Source organism: Urocitellus parryii, chromosome 2 (assembly GCF_045843805.1).
Source record: "Urocitellus parryii isolate mUroPar1 chromosome 2, mUroPar1.hap1, whole genome shotgun sequence".
Lineage (NCBI taxonomy): Eukaryota > Metazoa > Chordata > Mammalia > Rodentia > Sciuridae > Urocitellus > Urocitellus parryii.
The window spans coordinates 119,117,094-119,138,541 of record NC_135532.1 but is presented as its reverse complement, the minus strand read 5'-3'; the positions used below and the strand labels follow the sequence as shown (position 1 = coordinate 119,138,541).

The following is a 21,448-nucleotide window of genomic DNA, read 5'->3' as shown; positions in this document are numbered from 1 at the left end:
AGAAGTGCTATATACGTTTTGCAATTTCTGTCTTCTTCAGTGAGTCAAGAAACCTCAGTTCTGTTTCTGCTCCCCAATAGCTCTGTGACGGCAAGATCATTTATCTTTTCCTTTGAAATATGTACAATTATGCTTTCTGTTATCTGCTCCCCTCCACCAGATTGAAAGATACTTGAATATTGGGACTCTATTCACAGCTCTATTTAGATCTAGCATGTTACTGAGTATTCACTGAAAAAATGATATTTTATCTGTAAGTTAAAGCGGTTCAACTAAATTCTCCATGTCCTGTTTCTGTGAAATGTATGAATTTAATTTGAATTATCAAAGCTCAGTTAAAATTTTCCTTTCAGTTTTTTAGCCTTTTACTGCTCTTAATATTCCTTCCCAGTATGGACGTGTCCTAATTCCACTTGAAGATAAAGTAAGAGTGGAACTACATTTAACAGGAAAAGCTCTAAGAGAGTGACAGAATTTGTTGTTTAAGTCAACTCCTGAAGTTAAAGTCAAAAACAATTAAAAAAAATCTAACTAAAAAAGTAGGTAAAGTCAAATCAAACCTAAGAACAATTTCTAACTGGAGAATCTGATGATATTCTAAATTTTCAGATGCTAAAGCACATGGGAATTTTGTTAGTGGATCCACTACTGAGCCCTACAATACAGCTGTGCCTGCTAGTCCTTTGAGCCAACAGAACCCAAGTAACCTCAGTGAGAATTCACGGCTCTGCGGGTGAATGTACCATGTACATCTTTTTTTTTTTAAAAATATTTATTTATTTCTTTAGTTATCGGCAGACACAACATCTTTGTTGGTATGTGGTGCTGAGGATCAAACCTGGGGCCGCACGCATGCCAGACGAGCGCGCTACCGCCTGAGCCACATCCCCAGCCCCCATGTACATCTTTAATGTTAGTTAAAGTCTAGTACGTGCACCCCGTTACAATGAGAATCTTATTTTGGAAGCCCATTTAGTTTGAGCAACATTATATATAACCCAACAGATGCAATGAAATAACTTGACAACTCCTAAAATATTAGAGCAGAAATCAGAGTAAATAGATGATGGGGACAACCCCAAGTAAGCACTTATTCTCATGTTGTGCTCAACATCAGATGATCTGTAAAACTGAACTGAGAAAGGAGATCAAAGAATTGTACTTTTTCCTTGAATCAGACTTGGGTAACGAAATGAAAATACCCTAAGTAGAAAAAGTTCTTAATTCATTTTACTTCTTATATATTTTTCTTTTTAGTCACTTTTTAAAAATACTTTAATTAACAAATTAATTAATTTATCTGGTACTGAGAACTCAACCCAGTACCTCACACATGCTAGGCAAATGCTTTACCACTGAGCCACAACCCCAGCCCGCTAGCCCCTTTTTACAAATCTTATATTTGTGCCTCTCGGTATTATTCTTTTAACTTAAATGTAAGATAATACACTCAGATAAGAACTCTGTAAAATCATTTTCTTTAAGAAGAAAAGCATCAAATATTCAGGGAACTTTATTTTTAAACGATAAATCAAATAGACACAGCTTTCATTTACCCAAACATGCATAATCCAACCTGAATATAAAACGCACTCAATTGGCAAATTACACATGAAATACAAAGGGAATGCAATTTTACATATGTGAAATGATTGCCAGCTATAGCAACTTAACAAATTAAAAATATTGTACATTAAAAAACAAAAACCACCTTAAAGCCAATTATCTATAGTAAACCAAGGGCAAGTTTGATATGGAATGATTTGATTCAAGCAAAGAGTAAGGCACCTGCTATGAATTTACAGCAATAACTTTCATTTTTAAAGTTACAATAAAATAGAATTAGATAACCAAGACTTGTTTCAAAGAGGAAAACAAGTACAGGGATTGATTTACTGAGTGAGAAAGGCAGGTAAAATTCAGCTAAAAACCTGCTGGCCCAAAGTTGGCCAATTCCTCTCCTAGGGGAGCAGTTAAGTTCCTAGATGCCCTTAACCACTCCTCCCCTTTACGCTCCTCCTTCCAGGAGGGTTTGTCGGGAGTCCCCTATGAGGTTCGCACTGTGTATATATTAGGTAGCAGATTTCCCTTCTGTTCCTCTTAAAACAGCTTATTTTAAAAGAGATATCCTGAGGCGATTAACAAAGCAAACATAAGCAGCCTTCTACCAATTCATTAGTACACACACGCTGCTCAGGCTTTTTGCATCAAGTTATGGCTAAGTAGAGCCAACACTTGCAGTTTTCAACAGTACTAGAAAACACAGAATCTGCCTTATTACCCTCACCCTTACTATTAATAAGAAGAAAATCTGATCAATCATGACCTATAAAATCATATAAGGGAAGACTGAAGACTGATCCTATCAGTAAACCCATTTAATTTAAAATGCCACTATACACTGATATATCTAGTACCCATCCTAAGGGCATTTTAATTATAAACCTAGAAAAAACACTTTCAAACCTTAAGTGGAACTTATTAGTTGATGTGCCTTTTTGGTATTAAAAAGTGCTATAGATATGCTAAGATGTCTTATGGCACACTGGACTCAATGGTAGGTCTTGATGACACAGATTTCTAGTAGCATTTTTCCTTAAAATTTTGTCTAACATAGTAAACTCCTTCGATATATTAAAATAATCCTGGTGAAATCAATGTGACATAAACCTTCCCTGACTTCACTCCACCATGGCAATTTTTAGTGAAACCTCAGTGACTGATTAAGTTACAAAATACCTTATTTTTTTTTTCCCTAAAAATGGGATCTTACATTATGCTCACTCATGCAAAATCCAAGGTAGTGTAACAGAAACAATATCATGAAAATAGATGTGGCTTATATATAAGCATCTCTGCTTATATTATGCATTCAGAAGCTTTTCAAAATTTTTGGATGCTAATTGTTATGGTAAAACTAGGCTGTGTTCCATTTATAAGCACCTTATTACAGGACAGTTACATGACCCTATAATGGAGTGTGCTTTTGATTCAAGAGTAATAAAGTGCCTAGCTATATAAAAACCTCAAGATTCCAAATTTTAAATTAAGCTAACTACACTTTACATGTTAAGAGTTAACAAAATCTAGACTCCGTCTACACAGATTTAATCTAATTATTCATACTGCATACTGTTTTAACAACCACATTAAAAAAAAAACTTACACTTTACTAAGTAGGGTCCACTACTGTAGTTTAACAATCAAATTTTATTGCTTTATTCATGTGGTGCTTTTTGCAAGGCACTGTGGTATGAACTAGAAAACCTGGAATGACTCGTGATAAACCTTGGAATGACACATGAAGGATGCTATGAAAGTCATTCTGAGGCAGGATGCTTTACTGAATCGGTTTTAACCAGGGTATCAAACATCAGGAATGAGTTCAAGTTAAAATTCACAGGAGAATGGAAACATCTTAAGGTGAGTGACTTCACATGCCCATCCTGATACTCTGAATAATCTGGAAAATTGCTGTGAAGAGAAAGAACAAATGTTAAAACAAGCTTTGAATAAAATACACCCAGCAACTACAAAATTACCTATTAAGGTAGTTAAGAATCTGAGGATACTCTTATAATCATTTGCAAAATGATTATCTATCTATCTATCTATCTATCTATTTGCAAAAAGCTATCTAGCTTCACTGTAAGAAGACAGACCTATCTTAACAAATAAAACAATTAAATGCTCATAAACTTTTATTATTTTCCAGTGCTAGGAAATGAACTGAAGGCCTCCCACATGCTAGGCAGATGCTCTACCTCGAAGCAACATTCCCAAATCAAGTTATTTTTTAAATCCTAGCTTCCCTAAATTTTATGTTAAGTGTCCAAATGAGCCTGCACATAGGAAATCATTATAGAAAGAACTTAAAGCCAGCCTGGGAAGCAGAGGCAGGAGGACAGTGAGTTCAAAGCCAGCCTCATCAAAAGCAAGGTGCTGAGCAACTCAGTGAGACCCTTTTTTAAAAAGGCTAGGGATGTGGTTCAGTGGTCGAGTGCCCCTGAATTCAATCCATGGTACCAAAAAATAAGTAAATAAAAATAAAAAGAACTTAAAACACCAGCGTATACAGGTTTTTCTAGATAGAATGATTTTGGCTTATTCCTAAATAATTAAGCATCCTTTAAAGCCCTGGCCAATAACATATGCATGTTTCCTCATTCTCACAAAGCTGAAATTCAATCATCTTTGGGTTATATAAACTGCTTGGCTCTCAGCCATTTATCAGGAAAGCTTCCAATTGGTAGGTTTAGGAGAAAGGCAAAGCAAAATGTTAAACAGAAATCTCAGAAACATCAGAATGTGGAAAACAGAATCATTTACCTCAATATGAACAGTGGGCATAATAAGGTAATAAATGAAAAAGGCCATTCTGTAACTCATTTGCAGAGGCAAGTGCCTATTACTCTACAGCAGGCTGCCCTGGTAACTAATCTTTCTTGCCATATGTCAAACGTTCCTTTTATTAACATAAAAACACTTGTCTCACCAATTAAATTGCCAAGCGGGTACATGTTCTCTACACAGAAACACGTCTCTGGATTAGCTTTACTTTCATAAAACGTGCCACCTTTTGGACACAGACATTAGATTCTGATATGGTCAAATCAAGTACTAACACCAGGAGTGCACGTTGGGAAGTCTCTCTGCAAGTGACAATGAAATAGCACACAGTCCAAGTTCTCCTTCTGTGCGCGCTTCTTTTTGTTTAGCCTTAAATGTCCGCCAGCCTGACCGTCACCACGGACCTGGCCTCTGGTCTCCGAGCACCGATGGAGCGCGGAGAAGTTGCGGGCACTCCGCTCGGCGCCGCCGCGGGCCAGGAACCGGGGGTCGGAGCTGGGCGGCCTCGAGCCCCCCCTCCCCCAGACGGCAGGCCGCCCCGCACCTACCGGAGCCGCAGACGACGAAGATGAAGAGCGCCAGCAGCCAGGGTCCCACCGACGCCTTCTCCTCGGGGGCGTTTCTCTGCAAAGGGAAACCCGGTCAGAGGCGCCGCCGGCCGGGTGCCGTGGGCCGAGCCCGCCCGCCCCGGCCCGCTCTCCCCCGGCCCCGGCCCCCTCCCCGGCCCGTTCCCGCCCCCTCCCAGGCCCCGGCCGGCCCCCGCCCTCCCGCCCAGCTCACCGAGGTCTTGGCGACGTTGCCGCGCTGCGTGATGTTCTTGCTGTGCTTCTCGTTGGCCATCCGGATCCGCTGCTTGGCAACCATCTTCGCGGCGCCGCCTCCGCCCGGCCGCCCCTCGGCCTCGCTCGCTCGCCTCCCGGGCCGCTGTGAGGCTCGGCTCCCGGAGCCCGCGCCGCCGCGGGCAGGAGGCGCTCGGGACGGGCGCCGGCGGCGTCCGCTGGATCTGGGCGCGACGAGCGCGAGGCGCTGGCTGACGGCGTCGGGTCGGCGGGTCGGGCCAGCAGGGCGCGCGGGAGCACGGAGCAGACCGCCCGGAGCGTGGAGAGAAAGAGGAAGCCGACGCAACAACCGGACGGTGCAGCCCGCCGCCTCGAACTACTTCGGGTTCGGCTGCCAACGTCAGCACTGGGCGGGCTCCGCCCCGCGGAAGTGCGGACTCCGCCCGCGGGAGACCGGGGGCGAGCGCCGGCGCGGCCGGCCCTTCACGCTCAAGCAGGAGGCGTCGCCGAGCTGCGCGTGCGCGCCCCGCCGCCGGAAGTGAGTCGGCCCCGAGGCTGGCGGCCCCGGAAGCACTCGCTCGCAGCCTCCACGCCTGGGGAGACGTGTAGGGGCCGGGTTCGGCCCTCGTTGAACTCTCACCCCAGCGCACGGGTTTCTTTTTCCGGGACAAGATGGCGCCTTCCACGCCTCTGTTGACAGGTGAGTTCCGAACCAGCGCGGGACTCCTTTTCTTGGGCGTGGTCTGTCTGTGTCTTTGCTCTGGAGAGCCAGCCGGCGGTCCCTGGAGTCCGACCCGCGCTTTCTCATGGCTTGCGGAGTGCCTGGCCCGTCACACGGGCTTCTTGCTCCACCGCGTGGCAGTCGGAAGTCAGGCCCTTGTCGCTGGTGTCCCCCCTCCCAGCTGCCGTCCGCCCTCCTCCCTGCGCTCCGGCCGCTTCAGCAGCGGGAGCGGCACTCGGCGGCCTTGATGCGGGCTGCAGTGCTGCTGTTGCGGGTACCGCGTTCAGAGACGAGCCTTGAGCCCCCGAGGCCCGCGGAGCTCCGACTGCGCGCTCCTGGCCCTGGTGGGGCTGCGGCCGGGGGCCCGTGTCGCTCGCGCTCCTCGAGGCTCCGTACCAGGGTGCGATGGAGACCTCTGGCCGACATGACGTGGAGATGGTTGTGGACGTTTTGGAAGTAGAATGTTACACGGCTCCTGGGGTTTTGAAGCTGAACTCGTTTGTACTGTTGAAGATGAGGTTTCGGACAGTGCTGGGCGGGATTCGATGTCAGTGTGAAGGAGAGGGCGTGGGAAGGGGAACAGGTCTTAAGTCGTGGTCACCGTGTAGCTGGAAAGGAGAAGGCGTGAAGACGGGAGTCTGCTCTGGAGGAGGGGGGTCATTTCCTCCGAACCAAAGGAAGCCATAAAATGCTTTTGCTCTGCTGGACGCAATGCTGCACACCTGCAATCCCAGCGACCCCAGGGCCAGGGCAGGAGGATTGCATGTTTGAGGCCAGCCTCAGCAACCTAGCAAGACACAGTGTCAACACCAACAAAAGGAAAATAAAACAAACAAATTAACAAAGAAAGCTTTTGCACTTATTGCCATTCTTGCCATTCAGCACTTTAAGATCCATGCTCACTCCTGTTCAATGGAGTACCACAATTCATTCACCCAACATTTATCAAATGCTGACTATAGTCTTATAGATAAAATGCTGGGCTGAGACTACTTAAATGGCATAATTATGTAATTAAATGATTTCTCTAGCTTCACAAACCTAACTGTATAATTTTTGAATACTAAATGGCTATTTGAACTCTAGTAAAAATTAGTAGATTTTAAAAAGTGGTACCTCACTTCTTACAATCTATTCTTCGGCTTAGGACTATTTTGACCTTTTTGTAGAGGCAAACCTCTTTTCATCTATTAAAATTAGTTTCAGATATCATTGCTCTGTGAAGGCTTTCTCTTTGTTCCCATATAGTCAGTCACTCCCTGAACTATTTCTGAACTTCATGTGTACTTATTATTTTTTTTTTCACTTTTCACATAGGATAATTATCCAGTTGTACTAGACCCTTAGTTTCTTTTTTTTGTTTTGTTTTGTTTTTTGGGTGTGGGGGATTTGAACTCAAGGGCAGTAGACACCTGAGCCACATCCCTGCCCTATTTTGTATTTATTTAGAGACAGGGTCTTACTGAGTTGCTTACTGCCTCCCCTGTTGCTGAGGCTGGGTTTGAACTTGGGATCCTCCTGCCTCAGCCTCCTGAGCTGCTGGGATGACAGGTGGGTGCCACTGTGCTTCTTGATGTTAAGAGCAGAGTACTATTCATTCCTGCCTTCTCAGTACCTAGAACTGAACCTGAAAAGCAATAGGCACTCTAAATGTGATAGTGGAGAAATAAATTAATGAAGGGTAGCTCGTTTATTTCTTGTCAAATTTACTAAGAATGACAGTTTTCTTACAATACCCATACACAAGGATTTTGAAAGAGCTTAGAGGTTATTGTTCAGTCTGCCTCTCCTATGCTCATATTCTTGGAGGCCAGAGGCATTACTTCATCAGAGTCATACTGCGGATGGCAGAGTGATGATATGCGCATTATTCCATTTCATGCTCTCTTTTCTGTCACTAAAACACACTGTTTAATGTTGTAAACATTCTTAGTTGGGGTATTTCATTTAATAATAGATTTTTTTTAACTTCCAAACTCTTTTGTTAAATTAGATTCATAGGATCTTAGAGCTGTGAATAATTTGGAAGTTATCCAGTAAATTTTATTAGTCACAACTTTTAGTTGGAAATGATGAGAACCAAAAAAAAAAAAAAAAAGGGCAGGTGAGAAAGGGAGATTTTCAAAACTCACATAACCTAATAGCTTCCATACTACTGGATTCAGTTAGTCACATGACTCCAAAAATCTGTCTTCATCTGTAGGCCGTGTTCCTTCTGGATTCCTGTATTTTCAGCCAGCTCGGGCACCTCCAAAGGAAAGAGAATATTTTTGCCATTGGTCCCAGCAAATCTAAAGACTGCCATCTTTGGCTTGTCTTGTCTCGTCTCTTACTCGTCTTTGTATTAGTTTTTCATCAGAAGTCAGGACCAAATTGTATGCTCACCTGTATTAGTGTGGCCTAAAAAAGAGGGGCTTGGTGCTGGGTATGTAAAAATAGCAACATCCATTACAAGAAATTCTTATTCTTTTATTTTTTATTTTATTTTTTTAGAGAGAGAGAGAAAGAGAATTTTTTAAATATTTATTTTTCATTTTTTTCTGCGGACACAACATCTTTGTTTGTATGTGGTGCTGAGGATCGAACCCGGGCCTCACGCATGCCAGGCGAGCGCGCTACTGCTTGAGCCACATCCCCAGCCCCAAGAAATTCTTGATGTCTAAGTAGCTTGCCTGGATGAGGTCATTGAAATAATTTACTTAAAATTGAGTCATTTTTCTAAATTGATGTGTAGTTCAGCAAATATAACACGTGGGAAAAGTATATTTTAAGAATCACCATATCCCTGACATATGACCCTGTTTGTTGAAGCCCAGTGTTTTTCTAATTCTAACTCAGGCCTAGAGTAATAAATTGTATGAGCCTCAAAAAGGCTAGTAAGCTTAGAAAAGATTATGTAGATACAATAGTTGTTGTAGTTATTGTTTTTTAAACAGTTACCGTGTTAAACTCTAATATTTATTGTTTTAGAACTATTCCATTCTGTTTGCTGATCCTCTTTTACTAAAGAAGTAAATCATCAAACCCCAGATCACATCAAGTGTGAACATATGCTCTCAAGCTAGTTTCACACCCTGTTCACTGTTTCACCTTCAGATATTAACTCAAGTGATTTTTTATTAAAGTTTTGTGTAGAATAAAATTGTTGCAGTTATGAAAAAGTTTGTTTTGCATCCATATTTATTTTTGCTTTTATTAATTTGTAAAATAGTTTATGTTCTCCTATGAACTTGAATTTGTTTTTCCTAATAAATTTATGTATCCATTTATTCACATTTTTATAAGGAAATTATGCAAACTGGTTATTTAATCTAATAAAGTTTCTTATAGGTCCAAAATATTAGGCTTCAATATAGCAAGATATGAAATAAACCTGTTGTTTTAAGTGGTTTATATGTATGAACAAAACTATAATAATCCAATATGATTTTTATTCTGAATTCTCCTGTGAAATATTATGTGCAAAGAATGCCTAGTTTAATGGGCATTGATAGATCATCAACTTCATGGTAGCTTTGGTTTGTATTGTTGTCTCATAGGATATGTTTTTACCTTTGTACAAAAATCTTGGTCTTTTTGATATTTGATTATAACTTTACAATTTTATCCAATATTTCCAACCAAAATAATTCTTGGGAAATGTTGAAAAACTTTCATTTGATTTGTTTCCCCTTTTTTTGGCTGTACTTTAAACAAAGTATAACCAAAATGATGTTGCATTTTTTAAAAGTTTTTAAAATTTGTATATAATTTAAGACTCAGAGAAGTTATAAAAACAGTAAAGTTCTATGTACTCTTCACCCAGCTTTCTCCAGTGATAACCTGTATAACTGTAGTGAATTATCAAACCTAGGAATTTGACTGGTACAATAGTACTTATTAAACAAAATTTCTTATTCAGATTTTGAGTGTGTGTGTAGTACTAAGAAATTTTATCATATATAAAATCGTACACCCACCACTGTCAGAATATAGAACTGTTCTGTCACCAGCAAGAAATTCCTGTGGTGCCCTTTATAGTGAAGTCCTTCTTCCAGCATTAATGCCTAACAGTCGTTGCTCTGTCCTGTGTCACGGTAGTTTTGTCATTTCATGAATGTTGTATAAATACAATCATAGAAACATAATCTTTGGATTTTTGCTTTTAAAGTTGCGTTTATTTAGAATGTGAACATATGTATGTTGAAAAGCAGTTGATTAATTTGACTTAGGATTTTGCGTCTCCAGAAACAACAAAACCAAAAATTGAAGACCCCATGAAATTTAGTTTCTTGAATGGGAAGGACATGTCACTCTCCACACTGGCACTAAAAATGTCATGTGTGCCTTCTAAGATTTGAGTGAATATTCTACAAGGAAAATTGTCACTTTTGTTGTCATTGTGAGTGTTTTTTGTTTTTCTCACTACTCCATTGTGATTTTTCTCCCTGTATTAGTTTGGGACATAGGTCTGAAAAACAAATTTTAGAAAAGGAAAACCTACTGGTTGCCCTGAATAGCCTGAGAGTTCCCGCTGCTATAGCCAGAAAGATAATCTTCATGAAATCTGGGGTGTAGATGCCACTTTAGTAATGGATAAGATCTTTGAATTTTCCCTCAAGTAAACATTATGTAACATCAAAATCATCAAATGACTACTAGTTACAATTACCACTAGAACACAGGAAGCCAAGATGAGCCGGGGAGAAGATTTTTGCTTTATCTTCTTTGCCCATCAGTTCTGGCCTGTGTTCTTGGTGTCAGTAGTTAGGGTCCTTAGAACATAATTTGATTTCATCAGCATTTTCTTTTTTTTTTTAATATTTATTTTTTTAGTTGTAGTTGGACACAATACCTTTATTTTATTTATTTTTCTGTGATGCAGAGAATTGAACCCAGGGCCTTGCATGTGCTATGCAAGTGCTCAACTGCTGAGCCATAACCCCAGCCCTCATCAGCATTTTCTAATTAACTGGGACTACACTGACAATGTGCCATTTAGGCATCCTGGACCCACGTGTTAATTTTGAGAGAGCTCTCTTAACAGTGTTAGATTTTACTACAACTTATGAGAAGACCCTCATTATGCTGGCAAAATTGTATGTAGTATAGGAATAGGGTGTAATCTGATAATTATAAACTTTCTAATTTGAAAAATTCACTTTTGGTTAATTCCCCCAATGTCTGTTAGAACTTCACTTATAGTATTAATAATGGCCTATTCTATTCTAAATCCTAATGTGTCACATGAAATATCGAAGCAGATGATTGATTTGATAATGAAAAATAGCACTTCTTTGCTCATGTGGTGAGAAAATTTTAATGCTAAAGAAATAAACTTTAGGCTGGAAATGTATCTCCATGGTAGAGTGTGCTTAGCTTACCATGAGCAAGGCCCTGGGTTCAATCCTCAGTATCACCAAAAAATTAAAAATAAAAAAGTTTAAAAGTTTTAATGTTTTAAAATTTAAAAAATAGAAGGAAGGAAGAAAAAAACAGTTCATAGTCTTTAAATTTAGGAAAACATTTTCTGGCACAGATGTTTTATAAATTTTGACTGGTACAATAGTATTTATTAAACAAAATTCTTATTCAGATTTTAAGTGTATATGTAGTACTAAGAAATTTGGTAAATGTCATTTGAGAATTTTAGAATAAATATCTTAAGTGTATAATTAAAATTGTAACAAGAGACCAAACTTTTTCTAAATCAGTCTCTTGAAAGCAGTGATAGATTGTTACTTATTTTAACCCCCAGTGGTCAGCACATAGTACAGCTATGCAGGGGCCATGTCACAGACTCTAGGTACCATGGTGGTGGGAGTTGGGTTCTGAAATATGAAGAGCACTTTGCTGGGCTCCGGCCTGTTCTAGTGCTAACTCACAGGGACAGTTGTTTCCCAACACCTCTCAGTAGGGTGTTCTACACATGCAACAATAGGGGGTCCAGCTCTGTACTTGGAGGTGTCCTTGTTCAGTGCTCTGTGTATCACCTATTTACTCTCTCTCCACTAAGTTGGGAGCTCCTTAAGACATGGGTTTATTGTTGTTCACTAGTAGTTCTTTGGGACCATTGGATACCTGAAATTTGAGCTAGTTAATCACTAGGGAGAATATAATATTCTAATAACTTTGATTTGACTCTTCTCCAGAAGGGGAAGGCAGTAGGGATCAGAACTGGAGCCAAGGCTGGCCCTAACTGTAACTCTGCTGCTTTTCCAGTAACCCAGAGAAGGCTGGGAGATGTCTGAATAGCTAGATGTAAAGGTTGCCAGGGACTCGGTAACTTTCTTTTCTTCAGCTTTTATACTGTTGCTACTAGCAAGAATTCTAGAAAAGATACCAACTCATTCCCAATTCTGTTAGTTTTTTTCTCCTATTGCATACTGAGGTTTCATCTGTACTGTCCCACCATGGTCTGGGTTTCCCTAATCTCCTGTGGGACTCAACAGAAGCATTTAAAATAGTTTCCCCATGTCCAGTCCACTCTTAATCCTTTCCTGTTCATTTTCTACAGTGTACTAGATTGACCTTTTCAAAATGCAAATCTAATTTTAATGATCCACCTAAACCTCTTGAGCATTTATTTATTTATAGTTGTATATGGACAGAATGCCTTTAGTTTATTTATTTTATATGGTGCTGAGGATCAAACCCAGGGCCTCACATGTGGTAGGCAAGTGCTCTACTACAGAGCCCCAACCCCAGCCCCCAGCATTCTTAAGATAAACCAACATTGCTGAGCTCAGTCTTCTTTGTGGTCTGAGCCCTGAGCCCTGTTTTCAGCTTCCACTTCTTCCAGCCGCTCTGGCCTTTGTCCCTTCCTCTGGTGCACTGCCCTTTCTTTGGCATGGGGGTTCTGTATGTGGCCTTGTTCTCCTTCCTGTTAACTGCTGTTCATCCTTCTGCTCCTAGCATCTGGGGACTAGCTCAAGGACACTTTCCCTGTCTTCTAGTTTGGGGGCAGAGCTCCCTGTCGTGCCCTCTGATACCATATGTTTTCCTTTGTAGTTCTCAGTCTGTGGTACTCATTCGCTCACTGTAGGCTGAGTTCAATGAAGTCAGGCATGAGACAGGTTTTCCTCCCTCAGGTGTCTCCGGTACTCAACCCAGAGCCTGGGAAGGGGTTTTCCTTCTAGTAAACATCTGTTGAATGAATCAGTCTGTATATTTGAATCAGCTTTAGATGCATCCAATTCAGCCCTTTTGAAAAATAATTAGTGCTCAAATGTTTTATTTGCTTATTTGTTCTTGAACTTTGTTCCCATTTAAATTTTTTATATATTACTGTTATTGGGATTAGTGAATGAGTGTGTTTCATTCTACTTGTTCTTAGTTTGGGAGACTGCAAATAGTTTGTGTTCTAAGAACTTTAAACATGTGCTGCATTTTATGTTATTTTATATAAAGCATGTGGCTCTGCTGTATGCCAGTGTTTCTGTTTTATAGACGAGGCAGAGGTTCAGAGAGTGCCACATCCACAGGCTCCCAGCTGCTACACGCCTGCTGCCTCCGAATTGATGGCTTTATGTCATGATGTGTACCCTTTTAATGATAACATTCTCTGGTACAGCTAAGTGTTTAACTATCTTACTATCTTGAACACTTTTCTTCTTAAAAACATTTACAAATATAATCTACCCTTTATTAGCAAAGGGTAATGTGTTGGTTCTTTCATGTTCTTTAGTCCGAGGATCAGAAGGATTGTACATGGTGAATGGGCCGCCGCACTTCACGGAAAGCACAGTGTTCCCAAGGTATGCTTTATTTTGTTGAGTGATGTTACCAGAGTATACAGTACATAGTAAATGGGTTTGTGTAGTTTGATGTATTTTCCACGAGAAAGGGAAGGGATAAGCTAGTTTCTTGGAAAATATTGTGTGATATTAACAGGAGATGGAAAAAATATATATTCTTTATCAAGAAACATGATCTTTAGATTTGAAAGTAATTGTGTAAACCTGTTTAGAAGAGGGGGAAATAACAGTAAGGAAAAGTGCAGATACTGTGTCATTGAATGCAGCCTTTAGTTTGGAACCAGAGTTTTATCTTGGAGAAGGAGAAAAACTGGCAACTATGATAGTCAACCTGCTACCAATAATCTTCATGAATTAAAGAGAATGAAAATGGTATTAAAAAAGGAATAAAATAGAATATATATGTCTAATATGTAGCTAAAGAGATATATTTGGCCCCAAAAGAAGCAATGCAAGGACAAACCAAAAACTAATTAAAATGGTTTCCTTGGGAGAAAGTGTAACAGGATGCTGGAGATGTATCTGTGAATGAACTTTGATATATATAGTTATGACTTTTAACCATGTAATTGTTTTAAATAATAAAATTAAATAAAGTAGAAAACTGAAACAAATGAACCTAGCTCTGTGTCAAGGTGGTAATATAACCATGTGAAATTTCGCAAAGTTCTTAAATGCAGTCAGTATTTTATTGTTAACTGAAAATACATGTCTTTTGAAGTGTTTTTTATTTTTTGTGGTGCTAAGGATTGAACCCAAGACTTGCTAGGCAAGGGGTCTACCAACTGAGCCACATCCCCAGCCCCTAGATATTGTCATTTCAATCTATTATAGGATAAAGTAAATGAATAATTAATTATATTAATATCACTAGAAACCAAGATCTTTAGCGTGAGTGTAAAGAGAGGGAGTTGCATATGTACATATGAACTTGTGATTTTTTAAAACATTTGTATTTCTTAGTCTTTCCACTAAAGAGTCAAGAAGCAGTGAAGATGGGCTGGGGTTGTGGATCAGTGATAGAGCAGTTGGCTTGCATATGTGAAGCACTGGGTTTGATTCTCAGCACCACATACAATTAAATTAGTAAAATAAAGGTCTGTCAACAATTAAAAAATATTAAAAAAAAGAAGAAGAAGAAGAAGCAGTGAAGACCCTGTGCACAGACAGTGGTTTTCTGGGTACCACCCCTCACTAAATGGAATCAGTTCCTTGGGGGACAGGTCAGCTCTATCTAGGTCTAGAGCAGCAAATGTACAGGTGAGGTGGGAACATCTTGTGCCAGAAAGCAAGGAAACCGCAAAGGACCAGTGAGGTCTTTGAAAGGGCCATAGGAGTCATCTAGTAGGGAGGGGCTTAATACCAACCTGAGATGGAACAGTTTGAGCCTTAAGAATTATAACTAAAAGAATAAAGCATGTTAAGTATATCAATAATAATTTTTAAAAAACCTTCTAAACCTTATTCATTGCATTAGTGGTTGATTGAGTCCTTGCTTATTGCTTTGAAGATTGGTAAAGGGAAGGAATCAGGCATTTCTCTTGCCTTTTCTGTACAAACTATATTTCAGAATAACCAAATAGTTGATGACAGAACGTTCTTTTTTTTTTTTTTTTTTGGTCCCAGGGATTGAACCCAGAGGTAATTAATCACTGAGCCACATCCCAGCCCTATTTTGTATTTTATTTAGAGACAGGGTCTCACTGAATTGCTTAGTGCCTTGCTTTGGCTGAGGCTGGCTTTGAACACACAATTCTCCTGCCTCAGCCTGCCCGGCTTAATTTTTTATTTTGAGACAGGGTTGCTGAGGTTGGCCTTGATCCTCCTGCCTCATCCTCCCAGGTTGCTGGGATTATGGGTGTGCACCACTGTGTCTGGCTTCATTCAATGTTCTTATAAATAATTTAGATGATCACTTAGAAAGGATGTTCTCTAATTTTACTTCAAATGGATTTGTAAGAAATGACTAGTATTTTAAAAGAACAAATCAAAATGTAAGTAAGTTTTAGTAGGGTAGAACATTACACCAAAACCTGTGAGGAATTTAATAAAGACAATATAAAATTGTGCCTTTAGGTCTGGAAGTGAGTTGCACAAGTGTAGGAGTGGGGACATCTTGTTTACAGCTGTCTATGAGGGAGAAATGTTTTTAAAAAGTTTCACTAATTGGGGCTGGGAATGTGGCTTAAGCGGTAGCGCGCTTGCCTGGCATACGCGGGGTGCTGGGTTCGATCCTCAGCACCACATAAAATAAAAGATGTTGTGTCCACCAAAAACTAAAAAATAAATATTAAAAAAATTCTCTCTCTCTCTTTAAAAAAAAGTTTCACTAACTGTAAATTGGGTATTAGCTACCATTATTGGTTTGCAGAAGCATAGATATCATATCTTGATAAGTCATTCTGAAGATAATGTCCAGTTAAGATGCATACATCAGTTCTCAGTGCATTTGCTTTATTAGTTTCTTATCTAGTGTGACTGTGCCAATAGACACCTGAGTGTATGCAAACGCACATTTCAGTTTGGGTCTTACTTGGTATTAGGAGATGTATTCACAGTGGCTATCTCAAGTAGAGAGATAACAGTACTTACAGTTTTGATTTCTTGATAGAATGTTGCCAGGTAACCGGATTTCCACAGATGCAGTCCAGAATGCTGCTTCGTTTGTTAAATGTGAAGATCCTCTTATTATATAGCCTGTGTCTGTACTGGAGGAGTCAATGGAAGGCCTTTGTCCTTTAAGCCCAGGGCCACTTGAGGATGTTCTGTTCTCCATTGTTTTGCTATGTAGTCTGGGACATTGTCCACAGCCTCTGTGTTGAAATTAGCCTTCTCAGATCAGGGTTTACAGCTGGCTACTTTTATGTTTAGTTACATTTTGTGGGTTCCCACACAAATAGTTCACCTAAAGGGCTCTGTTTTTCTTTCAAGATTCACAGGTTGGTATAAAATTGATGTCCAGCTTACTTTAACAGTGATTATTCTCAGAGATAATGCTTTTTGGCAGAATAAAGCCTTTTAGAATTATTTTCTTATTTTCTAAAATGTAAGTTTTTAATCATTAAATTAATAGATTATAGTCTTTTTTTAAAAATAAGAGGCTCTGAACTATATATATATATACACACATACACACACACATACACCACACATACATACACACACACACACATATATATGAATCTTTATTTTTATGTGGTGCTGAGGATCTAACCCAGTGCCTCACACATTCGAGGCAAGCACTCTGGCACTGAGCCCCAGCCCCAGATTATAGTCTTTTTAATCACATTTTTTGGAAAACTATCAAAGCTTATTAATTTAAACTGTTTTTGTTATTTTCAGGGAATCTGGGAAAAATTGCAAAGTCTATGCCTTTAGCAAGGATGGAACCTTATTTGCCTGGGGCAACGGAGACAAGTCAGTGTTCATTTACATGGCATGGTATTCCATGTGTGTCGTGGGTATAAATGTAACTGGCATGATTTGAATAACATGTATTTAGGTGTCATTAATAAAGCCCATCTTCTGATGTCATGATGTAGTAAGACAACTTTGAACATTTTCATAGGTATATATATATATATGTGTGTGTGTATATATATCATACCCCAAATCTAACCTAAAGAAATGAGAAGTTATTTTAAATAGTGCTCTGGTTATTGGTTAGCATTTCTTAAGTTCTGCACTAACAAAATAGTACTCTTGCTTGTTTGTTTTAGATTTAGATAAACTTATTTGCTGTTAAATTAACTGTAGTTAATGCAACTATTAGTCCTATTATAAAAGCATATAAATTATTTAAAAGAAGATTTAGTATAATCTGTAGTGCATAAACCACCAAATCACAAGATTGGTCTTATTCACAATGTTAATGCGTAGTCTTAATCTTAGCTTCAAAGTGTAGGAGTGGGGACATCTTGTTCTCAGTTTTTTGTTTTTGTTTTTGTTTTTGTACTGAGGATTGAACCTCAGGGGCACTCAACCACTGAGCCACATCTCCAGCTCTATTTTGTATTTTATTTAGAGACAGGATCTCACTGAGTTGCTCGAAATCCTCCTGCCTCAGCCTCCTGAGCTGCTGGGGTTAAAGGCATGCCCAGTTATATTCTCAAATTTTACATCTTTTTATACGACCTAAGTAATTAAGTTTTGTTTTTTATCCATAGTTTCAGTTTATACTATTTGGAGTCATTAGATATTTACTGCCTAGTGAGATATACTTCTTTTCATTGTCTTTTTTTTAAACGTTATCCTTTATTCTATTAGCTTACTATATTGAATATCTATTTCACCCTGGCAATTATTGTTAATGATTTTATATATTTCATTTATATTCTCACTTAGCTGTCTATTGGATTCAACTTTCAGTCTTCCATATATCCCCATATCCCTTTTTAAGTGTCCTGTCCATCACTTAATAGATAACTTTATACCTAGATGCTGGCATTTATTTCCTGTGGCTTTGGCCATAGTGGTTCATAATGTCTCTAATAAAATATAAAAAAGGACTGGGCATGTGACTCAATGGGGAAGTGCCCACTGTACCAAAAAAAAAAGAAAGAAAAAACAAGAAAACCTCATGTCATTTTTATGCTTATTTTTTCCATATTTTTTAATTGGTGTGTGATAGTTGTACATGTTGGTGAGATTTGTTGTTACATATTCTCATGTCATTTTAAAATACGTAATTTACAAGGGTGTGTGTGTGTGTGTGTGTGTGTGTGTGTATTAACAGTATGCTATAATCTTTGATTCCTATCAGTTACTGCTTGTCCTAACCATGGTGTCCTCTTTAAACTAGAGTAAAACAAAGTTTCTTTTAGCAATGTCTGGAATAAAATGGAACATCTTTTTTTGTTTGTTTTTTTTTTTTTTTAACTCTAAAATGTTCATGTACAGAAAAGTCAGCCCGAACTGATTCAGAAGCTTGGCCCTGGCATTTATCAGTAGTATGATCTTGGGCAAATCATAAACTAGTTCAATTTTTTTGTACTGGGGAAATGAACCCAGGGGTGCTTAACTACTTAACTACATCCATAACCTATTTTATATTTCATTTAGAGACAGGGTCTTTATGAGTTGCTTAGTGCCTCGCTTTTGCTAAGGCTGGCTTTGAACTCTTGATCCTCCTGCCTCAGAGCCTCCAAGCTGCTGAGATTACAGGCAAATGCTACCATGCCTTGCTAATTTTTTTTAAGTCTTAAATTTAAAATTTTAAAAATAGAATTGATGAGACTATAGAGGATTAAATATGGAACTGCTTTTATTATATGGTCATCATCATTTTTGTCATTATTGTACCATAATAATTTGTATGCCTTTTGAAGATTGCTTTTGAGATGTTAATAGACATCCAGAGTTTTCTTACAGACTTCCTAGCTGCTTTGGTTTGCACTTATTCAAATGAAGACAATATACTTTGCTGTTCTTGCCTCTCTGCCTTCCCTTAGTTTGGAATATCTCAGCTTCTCTGTAGCTTAGCTTTTTCTTTTTCTTTTTTTATCCATCTTTTTGTCTGTAGCTTACTTTGTGTTCACTTATAGAACTTGTTTCCTTTTCAGAAATCGAATCATCTTTTATCTTTCTCTTATTATTTTCAAACATTAGCCTGCCATAGGGTCTTTTTTGTAAAATGTCCTTTTGTTTTTAAAGTTAAGGTGTTTTTGGATATTTTCTAAAACTAACTAAAAATTGATTTTTATGATAAAGAAACATTTTGAAGTGATCCATATTTGAAAAGAGGTGTGAATGTTTTGGTTAGTGTTGGCTATTAAAAAATATTATAAAATGGTATTTTATCACTGAAGTCGTTTCTTTTGAACCAGAGTAAATACCATCAGTATCACTAACAAGGGACTGCTGCACTCCTTCGACCTCCCAAAGGCAGTTTGCCTTGAATTCTCGCCAAAAAACACTGTTCTGGCGACGTGGCAGCCTTACACTAGTAAGTACTTTCCCACTGTATACCTATTCTGGCAGGACCAATTAAATTTAGTGGAAAAAAAGAGATTTATAACCTTATAAGACAGTATTTGTGTAATAGTAAGTTTGTATTTGTAATCAACAAGTAATGTCTAATTCTCCCAGTACAACATACTGTTCATAATTTTAAGGTAAGGTAATATCCCATATCCACAGGGGTTATGTTCTTACTGGATGCCTGAAACTGCAGATAGTGCTTAATCTTTTAATTGAATGCCTTTTCCATCTTAACTAGGCATTTACCTATATTTTTATAGTTTGAGATGTCACAGCAAAATTAACAGGTGTTTCTCTTTTTTTTTCCGCTATTTCCTGGATAGAAGATTTGTTCTTACTGGTGATCTTGGCAACTTAAGCAGTTTTTTTTTTCTTATATTAAATAGTTGAGAACTCTCCAACTTTTCACTTAAAAGAAATGCTTTATGTGCATATCTGAATTTCTAGCTACTTTTCCATATCCAAATAACTTCTTTTGTGGTTTGAGCCATTACTGTGTAAATAAATTATTACTTGAACTCAAGTGCTGTGTGCTCCAACAGTCAAAATGGTGACCAAGATGGCTCCTAAATGACCAGTGGGTGGATAGCATATGGATATAGCATGGATACCCTGATGCATGGGTGATTCATGCCCTGTGTGGGACAGAGCGGGATGGCACTCAATTTAAAACTTATGAACTGTTTATTTCTGGAATTTTCCACTTAATATTTTTGGTCCTTCGTTGACTAAAATAACTGAAACCTCAGAAACTGAAACAATAGATAAGGGAGAATTACTGTGTATAGTAAGTTAGCAGGAAGATCAATCATGAGATAGAGGGAAAGAAAAGGCTCAAGAGAAAATTTAAAAAGTAAATAACTGCTGGCTAGAGATGATCATTAAAGATTAAGAAGAATAATAACTGATAAATATCATCATTATAAGTGAAAGGAAGCATCATAGATACGACGTCTAAGAGGTGTGTGTTATATGACTGTTGGAAATGGTGTGTTATTTTCTTACACATTTAGATATCTCATGATAAGATATTATATGTGCATATTATATAGCTGTGGTTTAAAAATGAGTGATAAAAATGAGTGATAATAGGTCATTGTTGGGCTGTAAACATGGGTTTTATTCTTTTAAAAGAGTCATCAACTCTGGAACTGGGGTTGTAGCTCAGTAGTAAAGCGCCTGCCTGCCTCACATGTGTGATGCACTGGGTTTGATCCTCAGCAACACATAAAAGTAAATAAACAAAATAAAGGTGTTGTGCCCATCTACCACTAAAAATTTTTTTTAAAAAAGTAGTCATCAACTCTAATGAATCTTACTGTTCCAAGTAAATAAAAGGGAAATTGAAACTCATGAATGGTTGTAACATTTTTTTCATAACAAATTTCAAATTTTCATGATTTTAATCCATCTGTTTAACAGAAATGCATTTCAAATTTAATAAATAAGAAATCTCAAGTATTCTAAAACCTACAGTGGTCACTGCCTATCGGAGTCTCTGGACTGGCTCAGGCAGCTGTTGTCCTTGTGTGGGGAACGAGTGATCAACTCCAGAAGGATGGCCAAAGAGTTGATTTGGGGAGACTTTTTAATTTGATCTTCATACTCCTTTTCAATTTTTTCTAAGTCTGAAATTTTTTTACAGCTGTTAAACAATTAGTGCAAAATATTTTGTTTTTGTTTTTATTGCAGCTTCTAAAGATGGCACAGCTGGATTACCCAACCTACAGTTATATGATGTGAAAAATGGGACATGTTTGAAATCTTTCATACAGAAAAAAATGCAAAATTGGTAAATAAATGCTTTAAAGTCTAATTATTTACATAATATTTTAAATATCATGGTATAATATTTGTTTCCCTTGTATTGATTTTGAAAATAC

The 21,448-nt window shown here is 38.5% G+C and overlaps 2 protein-coding genes across 2 annotated transcripts in view; one reads left to right on the top strand and one right to left on the bottom strand.

The window, feature by feature from the left end:
• Positions 1–1,495: 1,495 nt before the first annotated feature.
• Serp1 (stress associated endoplasmic reticulum protein 1) lies at positions 1,496–5,492 on the bottom strand. The gene is made up of 3 exons (XM_026408156.2): positions 5,131–5,492; positions 4,899–4,974; positions 1,496–3,474 (listed from the first exon to the last, which is right to left on the bottom strand). Exons 1-3 carry the CDS (start codon positions 5,212–5,214, stop codon positions 3,434–3,436), a joined length of 201 nt encoding a protein of 66 aa, XP_026263941.1. The 5' UTR covers positions 5,215–5,492; the 3' UTR covers positions 1,496–3,433.
• Positions 5,493–5,721: 229 nt separating this feature from the next.
• Eif2a (eukaryotic translation initiation factor 2A) overlaps positions 5,722–21,448 on the top strand; it is a 31,463-nt gene continuing 15,736 nt past the window's right edge. Inside the window, exons 1-5 of the mRNA XM_026408153.2 lie at positions 5,722–5,829; positions 13,517–13,586; positions 16,929–17,003; positions 19,412–19,530; positions 21,258–21,357. Coding sequence (XP_026263938.2) covers positions 5,802–5,829; positions 13,517–13,586; positions 16,929–17,003; positions 19,412–19,530; positions 21,258–21,357 — 392 coding nt within the window. The 5' untranslated portion in view covers positions 5,722–5,801. The remainder of the gene's footprint in view (positions 5,830–13,516; positions 13,587–16,928; positions 17,004–19,411; positions 19,531–21,257; positions 21,358–21,448) is intronic.

Excerpts from the sequence above, each read along its gene's own strand:
- Serp1 (XM_026408156.2), bottom strand. The coding sequence starts at position 5,214 with ATGGTTGCCAAGCAGCGGATCCGGATGGCCAACGAGAAGCACAGCAAG. Across the intron at positions 4,975-5,130 it reads GCAACGTCGCCAAGACCTCG|AGAAACGCCCCCGAGGAGAA; the intron begins GTGAGCTGGGCG and ends TTCCCTTTGCAG. Across the intron at positions 3,475-4,898 it reads CTTCGTCGTCTGCGGCTCCG|CAATTTTCCAGATTATTCAG; the intron begins GTAGGTGCGGGG and ends TTCTCTTCACAG.